This window comes from Podarcis tiliguerta (assembly GCF_965153285.1).
Source record: "Podarcis tiliguerta genome assembly, chromosome: 6".
In the NCBI taxonomy this organism is placed as follows: Eukaryota; Metazoa; Chordata; class Lepidosauria; order Squamata; family Lacertidae; genus Podarcis; species Podarcis tiliguerta.
Window position 1 is genome coordinate 1,179,180 of NC_139539.1, and position 10,301 is coordinate 1,189,480.

At 48.3% G+C, this 10,301-nt stretch overlaps 1 protein-coding gene across 1 annotated transcript; it reads left to right on the forward strand.

Annotated features, from left to right (window-relative positions):
- The first annotated feature begins 1,323 nt into the window (after positions 1-1,323).
- Positions 1,324-9,757, forward strand: LOC310680713 (eppin-like). The gene is made up of 4 exons (XM_083447730.1): positions 1,324-1,562; positions 3,255-3,440; positions 7,589-7,756; positions 8,585-9,757. Exons 1-4 carry the CDS (start codon positions 1,469-1,471, stop codon positions 8,593-8,595), a joined length of 459 nt encoding a protein of 152 aa, XP_083303856.1. The 5' UTR covers positions 1,324-1,468; the 3' UTR covers positions 8,596-9,757.
- Positions 9,758-10,301: the final 544 nt, after the last annotated feature.

The window sequence follows — 10,301 nt, forward strand, 5'->3', positions numbered from 1 at the left end:
ATCTATCTATCTATATCTATCTATCTATCATCTATCATCTATCTATCATCTATCATCTATCATCTATCTATCTATCTATCTATCATCTATCATCTATCATCTATCTATCTATCTATCTATCTATCTATCTATCTATCTATCATCTATCATCTATCATCTATCATCTATCTATCATCTATCTATCATCTATCTATCATCTATCTATCTATCATCTATCTATCATCTATCTATCTATCTATCTATCTATCTATCTATCTATCTATATCATCTATCTATCTATCATCTATCTATCTATCATCTATCTATCTATCTATCTATCTTTCTATCTATCTATCATCTATCTATCTATCTATCTATCATCTATCTATCTATCTATCTATCTATCTATATCTATCTATCTATCTATCTAACTATCATCTATCATCTCTCTCTCTATTATCTATATCTATATCTATCTATCTATCTATCTATCTCTATCTATCTATCTATCTATCTATCTATCCATCTATCTATCTATATCTATCTATCTATCATCTATCATCTATCTATCATCTATCTATCATCTATCTATCATCTATCTATCTATCTATCTATCTATCTATCATCTATCATCTATCTATCATCTATCTATCATCTATATCTATCTATCTATCTATCTATCTCTATCTATCTATCATCTATCTATCTATCTATCTATCTATCTATCTATCTATCATCTATCTATCATCTATCTATCTATCTATCATCTGTCTATCTATCTATCTATCATCTATCATCTATCATCTATCATCTATCTATCTATCTATCTATCTATCATCTATCTATCTATCATCTGTCTATCTATCTATCTATCTATCTATCTATCATCTATCTATCATCTATCATCTATCATCTATCTATCTATCTATCTATCTATCTATCTATCTATCTATCATCTATCTATCATCTATATCTATCTATCATCTATCTAGCTAGCTAGCTATCATCTATCTATCTATCTATCTATCTATCTATCTATCTATCATCTATCTAAATGGAAAGAGTGAAAACCACATCCAAAAATCCCTTTGTCAGGTGAAACCCATCCTAAAACATTAGTGAGCTTTTAGGAGGATTAAATACATATACCGGTATATATTGCAAATTGCTGCATGAATGTGGACAACTGAAATTAGGATTGGGAAAAATGGGAAACCTGGAGAGTGGAGATTGACAGCTCCCTCCCCCTGCCAGGCTCCAGTCTGACTGGTCTCCCTGCGGCCGGGTGTCGCCCTGTGACGCCTCCCCCGTGTTTGGGAATACGCCGACCTGGGTAGGGCTGTTGCTCTGGGGCCGGATTAGAAGGGAATCCAGTGAGCCGGCTTGTGACAAGCCTTAGCGCGTCCCCTGTGAGCCGGCCCCGCCTGCCTGGCCCTTTAAAAGCCACCGGGCTCGGCTGGCAGGGCTCAGACACGGCTCTGGCAGCACCATGAAGGCAGGTGGTCTCCTCCTCCTCCTCTCCGTGGCCCTGCTGGCCCTGGGGGCCCATTGCATGCCCTCTTGGGAAGCTAAGGAAGCAGAAGGTGAGTACAGCTGGTCAGAGGGGAGCTTGGGGCCTCTGAGGCTGGGCTGGGGGCACCTTGGGTGGTCACTGGAACACAGGATTGTAGAGATGAAAGGGACCCAAAGGTCTTCTAGTCCAACCCCCTGCAATGCAGGAACCACAGCTCTAGAATCCCTGACATATGGCCTCCAAACCTTCCGTGAAGGAGAGTCCACCACCTTCTGAGGGAGACTGTTCCACTGCCCAAGAAACTTCTTCCCAAGGTTTGGTCGGAATCTCCTTTCTTGTAACTTGAAGCCATGGGTTCAAGTCCTCCCTTCTGGATCAGCAGAAATCAAGCTTACTCCATCTTCCAGGTGACGGCCCTCAGGTGACTCTCATGTCACCTCTCAGCCCTCTTTCTCCTGGCTCTGCAGCTCCTTTTCCGCCCCACCCCACCCCCAAGACCCACACCTGAGTCAGCTGAGTCTTTTGTGGTCTGACGTGCCTCCTCTCTCCACCAGTGGTCTGTGGGTGCAGGCCAGGAATTGATGGGACCCCTCTGGCACAGTGTTTATATAGATGCCCCACAAGGTGGGCTGTCCAGTCTGGGGTGGGGCTGCTTGTTTTTAGGGGTGTACATCAAGCATTGCTCCCCAATATATCTTCCCTTGGAACTGATGGTGCTCTAGGGGGCGGGGGACTGTGTGCGCAATAGGGGCACAGCCTGGGCAGGGCGCCTTCTGCACCAGCTGCTGTCTTCAGGTGCCAAAGAGAATACTGCTAAGGGGTCTGCTTGACATCAATAGGCAGGGAGTTCCAAAGTGAAACTGCTGCCATACGAAACAACCAAGTTCTTACAAATACGGAAGAGGTATTACGTGGTTCATCTCATGTTGTTACCTCTTGCACTTCTTTGTGGGAGGTGCTCTGGAAAGTGGCTTATGTAAGTGACCCTTTGTGGGTCTCTTAAGAATATAAGCAAGTCCTGTTGGATGAGGCCAGTGACTCACCTAGTCCAGCATTATGTTCTTACAGTGGCCAACCAGATGTTCATTATGGGAAAACCCATCAGCAGGATTAGAGCACTGAGCAGAGTCATCCTGGCTAGTAGCCTGCGAGAGCCCTCTCTGAATTTCTCTAATCTGTTTTTTAAGCCGTCCAGCTTGGTGGCCCTCATTGTGGCAGGGAGTTCCACAGTTTAACTCTGCACTGTGTGAAAAAGGATTTTCTTTTACCTGTCCTGAGTCTTCCAACATTCATCTTCACTGGATACCTATGAGTTCTCGTCTTAGGAGAGAGAGAGAGAGAGGGGGGGGGGGGGGAGACTTTTCTCTTTCCCCTTTCTCCGTGCCAGACATTGTTTTATAAACTTCTACATGTTACCTCCCAGGGCTTTTGCACACCTCTGTTTGCCCCACTGCTTTCCCCTGGGAAAACCCAATCTTTAGCGCCGAATTGGAACAAACAGCAATCAGGTTTTCCACAAACTGCCATTTGTTCCGATTGATCCCTAAAGAGCAGGTTTTCCGGGGGAAAGCGGTGACAGAAAAGCAAAACTGTTTGGACTCGTGCTTTGTAGACACAGGACAAGCGGAAGTGTAGATGATCACTTGGCCTCCTTTAATCGAAACCCAAATGTCCCAAATGCTGGAACCTTTGCTCCACCCCCTTGATAGTTTTGGCTGCCCTTCCCTGTCCCTTTGGTGAGCTTCACCTGTGGCTCTTGCAGGCAAGGACGGCAAGGACGGCTACTGCTACAACGTGCCACCCGTGGCGAACATCTTCGAAGAGAGGAACTGTAGCGCCTGCCTGCAAAACAAGTCCTGCTCCACCTGTGACAATGACACCCAGTGCCCGGGGACCCAGAAGTGCTGCCCAGGGGACTGTGGATACGTCTGCCAGGAAGCCGTCATTGGTGAGTGGGGTGCTGGGTGGGGCCCCTACCTGCCTGCCCCTTGCCTCTCCCCACAGCTTCCTTTCTGTGTCTTGGGGGGGGGGTGTCCATGGGAGGCGGGCAATCTAAAAAGTTCACCCCACCAAAGCTCTCCTAAGTTATTGTGGCAAGGATGGGAGACCCTGTTCCTCAATTCTCTCTTTCTTTCACATTCGATAAATTTCTGCACCCCACCGCTGGACTCCTAAAGGATATTGTACATGATTGGCACAGATTCCTACCCCCTTTTTTAGCTATACTGAATCACGTTATTGGGTCGTCCCCCCCCCCCCAATATGGCTGTAATCATATAGACAAATGTGATTTAAACATGATATTCAACCTTTATTCCGAGCCTTACGTGAAAATGCTTTGGATTGGAACACTAAGACATCGTACCTTATACGGCCCTTAAAATGCTTAGTTTTTTTAAATTTTCTGCTGAAAACTGTTAGAATACTAAATTCCAAGGGTCACTAACACTCGGGTCCAGTGCCAACGGCCTTCTGGCAGTTCCCTCGCTGCGAGAAGCCAAGTTACAGGGAACCAGGCAGAGGGCCTTCTCAGTAGTGGCACCCACCTGTGGAATGCCCTCCCACCAGATGTCAAAGAGAAGAACAACTACCAGACTTTTAGAAGACATCTGAAGGCAGCCCTGTTTAGGGAAGCTTTTAATGTTTGATACATTACTGTATTTTAATATTTTGTTGGGAGCCGCCCAGAGTGGCTGGGTAAGCCCAGCCAGATGGGTGGGGTATAAATAATAAATTACAATATTATTATTATTAACTTCCAGTCCATGCAAAAGGTGCAGGTGCAAGCCAGTTATTATTTGGGAATTGCAAGAAGCATCCCTGCCACTGTTCCCCCACCCATATGTTTATTTATTTCATGAGATTTCTAAACTGCAAAGCATAGCCACTGTGGCAAACAGCCCTAGGTAGCCCCGCACCTCTCAGGGGGCAGTACTGGCCTCTTTGGGACCCACTGATCTAGTCAGCCAGGGGAACCTGCTTTCAGCTGCCCAAACACCCCAGCTCAGTTGGGGCTTCCAGGAAAGCTGCATGTTCTGGCTTGTCCCCCACTTTGTCTGGGGAGCCCAAGGCTGACCAAAGAGAGGAGGGAGGTTTCAGGGTCCCACAGAGTGCCCAGGCAGCATCATCCACGTGGGACAAAAGTGATGGATGGGGCAGGCGAGCAGGAGAAGCAGGAGGGCCAGGAGCCTTGGCCGGTTGGAGCAAGCCGTGGGTTTCTTAGGGGCCTTGTTCAGCTCCTGAAGGCTGCATCCGGCCATGTTCAAAGTGCGAAAAATAATATTGGGTGTGGGATTCTCAAGCAACAACTGGATAATTGCTGCCTTTAAAAAGTCATAGAATTGTAGAGTTCAGGGACTGAAAGGCGTCATCCTGCAATGAGGGAATCACAGTCGAAGATTCCTAGCAGCTCAAGACATCACAAGGTGTGCGTGTGTTCTAAAAGGGACCTTCAAAATGCAATTTTGAAAATCAGTCTTCAGAACATCGCTCATTCTTTGGTGGCTCTGACTTTCAGGGAACGGAGAGATTGAGGTGTTGGGAGACCCCACGGATGGGAAATGGGAATTGTAGTTTTCCTGCTACAGGACACAGATGTGTGGCAAGTGTAAACTGCTTGACATTTGAGGGGTGCTTTGCTGCGCTCCCCTACAGGGCAGACTTTCCTTGCTCTTAACATTCCAAAACAAGGAGAATTCCAACAGGTACAATTTCTCCAAGCACGGCGCTGTGTCGGCGAAGGGAGCCGTGCCTGCAGAAATTCTCCACTCTGCGCAGCAGTGCCTGCAATGGAATCTGGAAACCAGCCAGTAGCTTCCTGTGCCAAATCCCTCCTCACACCTGAGACGTTCAGCTTGAAGGTGTGAGCACCTGTGTCTCGGGAAGGGAGGGAGGGAGAAAGAGGCTGAGCTGTGTCCCCACACCCTTCAGTGTGGCTCGTCTCACGTTTCTTTGTGGTTCTGTGTCTTGCGCTGGGTGGGAACCACCTCTGACTGCCTCACGAGTAGGGCTGGGCCAGGCTGGCAACACAACACCCAAAAAAATCTCAGAACCAGGATGATGCAAATGCCGTGAGTTTCTCCATCGTCCTCGCCTTCCTCAGCACCACACAGAGCTGCACATCACCAGCTGCCTCTTGCCAGCTGTTGCCAACGCACCTGTGGCTGTTCATAGGCAGGAGAACCCACCTGTGCAGGTGTGACTTGAAGCCCTTCCAACTTTGTGTATGTGAGAGACCAAGCTTGGCTTGAGCCTTTGCTTGTGTCCCCAAAGGTACAAAGTGAAAGGAACTTCTGCACATATTCAAAAGCAAATTTGGAGCAAAATTATAGTGGGGTTTTTTTAAAAAACAACAACAACAAAGCAAGTAAGAACTTAAGAAGTGCCACTCTCCCCTCCTGCCTTTTCCAGCAACTCATATTCAGAAGCGTTATTGCTTCCAGCTGTGGAGACCTGGGTCCTGTATACCTGAAGGAGCGTCTCCACCCCCATCATTCTGCCCGGACACTGAGGTCCAGCGCCAAGGGCCTTATGGTGGTTCCCTCACTTTGAGAAGCCAAGATACAGGGAACCAGGCCGAGGGCCTTCTCAGTAGTGGCGCTCTCCCTGTGGAACTCCCTCCCACCAGATGTCAAAGAGAAAAACAACTACCAGACTTTTAGAAGACATCTGAAGGCAGCCCTGTTTAGGGAAGCTTTTAATGTTTGATGTTTTATTGTGTTTTTAATAGTCTGTTGGGAGCCGCCCAGAGTGGCTGGGGAAGCCCAGCTAGATGGGTGGGGTAGAAATATATTATTATTATTATTATTATTATTATTATTATTATTATTATTATTATTATCATGGCTAGCAGACAGACTTATCCTCCATGAAATTGGCTAATCCTTTTTCATAGAATCGCAGAATTGTAGAGTTGGAAGGGACAACAAGGGATCATCTAGACCAGGAGCTGTCAACCTGGTCCCTACCGCACACTAGTGGGCGTTTCAGGATTCTAGGTGGGTGGTGGTGGGTTCTACAACACTAGCTGAATCTTCCTTCCATCGAGCGCTGGTGGGCAATAAGGAAATTTTACCATCAAGAAAGATGCATAAGTGGGCAGTAGGGATAAAACGGTTGACTACCCCTGGTCTAGTCCAACCCCCAAATGGGGCTTGAACCCCAACCCTGAGATTCAGAGTCTCATGCTCTCTGCTAACTGAGCTATCGGTGGCTGCCACCGTCTCCTGAGAACTGAGTTCTGTAGTTTCCATCCCTTTGTTTGTACTCCTGTCAGGGTCAGATTTAGGTTTCATGAGGCCCTCAGCACCTGAAGGTAATGGGGCCCTTTATATGTCCAGCTGTCCTTTGCCAAGAACAAATTGTCACTGTTTTTTGTGTTGCTATATGGTAATTTATGGACCTAATAGGTATCTCAAGCTGTTTGCACATAACAATCAGGAGCCTACACAACACAAAACACTGTTGCTGTATGTAGGTTTTATTATATTTGTTTTTTATCTTATATTTTGGAAATGTACATCCAGTTTTTTTCATCCTTTAAATTGTTTTGGGGCCCCCAAGCGAGTGGGGCCCTAAGCTATAGCTTGTTTAGCTTATACATAAATCCGGCGCTGACGCCTGGCCTTTCCCACTTTTAAAATTTGTTTATGTGAGAAATATGACCGCGGTGTTTAAGTACCACCTTGTCTCCTTCGACAATTCTCTGGAGGTTTGCTCTTTCTAAAACCTTGAGGCACAATTTGGACCAGGAGAACTGAAAAGGAAGGTGAGGACAACTGGCATTTTTTGGGCATGAGCTCAGCCATGGTTTTTCCACCCGAGGGTGACATTTGTCACCAGCCAGCACATGCCTGAGCATAAACATCTGAGGCCTCCCTGGGTTTGCCTGTGCATTTCCAGATCCGGTTTGTCCGGTTATGCAAAGAATTCTCCTCCGTCCTTCTTTCTCCCCTGCATGCCCAAAAGATCAATCAATAGGGTAGAAAACCAAGCGCTGCCAACTCAGGTGGGGGCCTTCTGACGTTTCCTTCCTCCTAAGGCCTGCCTCACATTGCTTTGCACTCTTCCTTCTCTCCCTCTCTCTGGACCCCACAGACTTCTGCCGCCTGCCCTCGGTCTGCGGAAACTGCAAGGCCATGTTCGCTCGCTACTTCTACAACGCCTCCACCCAGAAATGTGAGCAGTTCGTCTATGGCGGCTGCGGTGGGAACAAGAACAATTTTGACACGGTAGACGACTGCATCCGAACCTGCGGGAAGTCCCGTGAGTATTCGCTTTTAAGCTTGGCATTAGCTGACAGTGTGATGCTGCAGCAAAAAAGGCGAAGGCTATTCCAGGTTGCATCGACAGAGGTCTAGTGTCCAGATCAAGGGGAGCCCTAGGAGCCCTCTATTCTGCCTTGGTCAGATCCCACCCAGAATCCTCTTTTGGGCACCATTTCTTAAGGTGGATATGGACAAGCTGGAAGGTGTGCAGAAGAGGGCGACCAAGATGATCAAGGGCCTGGAAACCAAGCCTTATGAGGAACGGTTGAGGGAGCTGGGTGTGTTTAGCCTGGAGAAGAGACGACTGAGAGGTGATATGAGGAAGGGCAATGTAGCTCAGTGGTAAGAGCATCTATCTTGCAAGCTGAAGGTCCCAGATTCAGTGGCACCTCCAGGTGGAGTTGAGAGAGACTCCTGCCTGAAATCCTGCAGAGGCGTTGCTGCCAGTCGGTGTAGACCAGCCTTCCTCAACCTCGGCCCTCCAGATGTTTTGGGACTACAACTCCCATGATCCCTAGCTAGCAGGACCAGCGGTCAGGATGATGGGAATTGTAGTCTCAAAACATCTGGAGGGCCGAGGTTGAGGAAGCCTGGTGTAGACAATACTGAGCAATGTGGAACAATGGTTTGATTCAGTATAGGGCATTTTCCTAGATCCCCATATGATCGCCATCATTAAATCTCTGAAGGGGTGTGATATGGAGGGTGGAGCAGCTGGAGTATTTCTTCGGAGCTTCTTGGTGCAGTCATCCAGCTGATATTTGGACCCACCAAGCTCCAGAGGAGGGCATGCCCTTTCTCTAAATTGTCCTCCTTTCTTTTCCAGGGACAGCCTAGACTGAGAAGGCCATCGGGGCAGACCTGTCCCCTCGCTGCGAGACCTGACTCCGTCCTCCTCTCAGCAGCTGCACCTTCTTTCCTGGCCTGGTGGAGAAGGGGCTCAGAGACCCCTGGCATCTTTGACTCTGTCTCAAAAAATGGGATGAGGGGAGCAAGGGATCCTGGGTGCGCGTTCTGCCTGCTCTCCAGCCTGCCAGCTCCTTGATCGTGGTTTCCTGGGAATGCCTCACCCTCTGCAATGCATCCCACATGTTTCTGCATGAAAGCAATACCTGTGTCGAAAGCCCGTGTCACAATCGATACTTAACCCCCGTCTGACACATCTCTGCTGCTTTCTGTCTCCAGAGTGGTAGTCTTGGCAGGGGAGACCAAGAACTTGTGCTTCAGGCCTCTTGGTCCACATCTTCGTAGATCCTTGATCCTGTGGAGAAGTTTAGGGATCTCCAAAATCATAGAATTGTAGGCTTCTAGACCAACCTGCTGCAATGCAGAATCCCTGACAGGTGGCCATCAAACCTCTGCTGATAAACCTCCAAGGAAGGAGATCATTTTACCCAAGGAGTGCTGCTGGATGACCCTCTGACGTGGCTGGCCCCCTCTCATGGTTTCCGTCGCTCCTCGAATGCTGCTTGCAGCCCCCACTGCCTGCTCCCCTGCAGCTGTCCCTGACCTCGGTGATGACCTGAGTGGCATGAGATGCACTTGCTTTGGAAGGGGAGAAGGGCTTTGATAGGATATACGGCTGCGCTTCCCACCCCAAGGAAACGAGAAGCAAAAACTGCATTTGCCCAAGCAAAGCTCATAGCAGATCCTCTCCCCCCATTTGGAAACTGAGCCATGCAAGGCAGGTGCCCGCTGAGAAAAAGAGGTCACTTTATGTCCAAGATACAGAAAAAGGCAGATATTGGCCACCTCCTGAGTGTTAAGTTCCTAGAATCCTAGAACAGTAGAGTTGGACCCCAAGAGTCATGGGCATAGCCAGGATCTTTGCTGGGGGGAAGAACCTCAGTTAGCTATGTATTTTTTAATTTTTTTATTGATTTAGGGGGGCAGCTGCCCCTCCATGCCCCCCGGCTATGCCCATGCCAAGGGTCATCTAGTCTCTCTGTTGATGTGTTGGTGCTTTCTAAATACTCAAATAAAGAAATAAATAAACAGATTTTGGCTGGTGCTCATGAATGAATGAATGAATGGGTACCAACTGTCACCCGTTGGTGGGTCTATGTTCCAGGCAGCACCTGTCCAAGCACAGAGGTGTAGGCAGAGAGGGAGGGGGCTGGACAAGGGGCAGGGACTGAGAACCAGTCTTGTTTGTGATGCCAGTCCTTCTTAGGTACTCCTTAAAGGTAAAGGGACCCCTGACCATTAGGTCCAGTCGTGGCCGACTCTGGGGTTGTGGCGCTCATCTTGCTTTACTGGCCAGGGGAGCCAGCGTACAGCTTCTGGGTCATGTGGCCAGCATGACTAAGCCGCTTCTGGCAAACCAGAGCAGCGCATGGAAATGCTGTTTACCTTCCCACTGGAGTGGTACCTATTTATCTACTTGCACTTTGAGGTGCTTTCGAACTGCTAGGTTGGCAGGAGCAGGGACTGAGCAAAGGGAGCTCACCCCGTCACGGGGATTCGAACCTCCGACCTTCTGATTGGCAAGTCCTAGGATCTGTGGTTTAACCCACAGCGCCACCCATGCCCCAACATGGGTG

Excerpts from the sequence above, each read along its gene's own strand:
- LOC310680713 (XM_083447730.1), top strand. The coding sequence starts at position 1,469 with ATGAAGGCAGGTGGTCTCCTCCTCCTCCTCTCCGTGGCCCTGCTGGCC. Across the intron at positions 1,563-3,254 it reads GGAAGCTAAGGAAGCAGAAG|GCAAGGACGGCAAGGACGGC; the intron begins GTGAGTACAGCT and ends TGGCTCTTGCAG. Across the intron at positions 3,441-7,588 it reads CTGCCAGGAAGCCGTCATTG|ACTTCTGCCGCCTGCCCTCG; the intron begins GTGAGTGGGGTG and ends TGGACCCCACAG.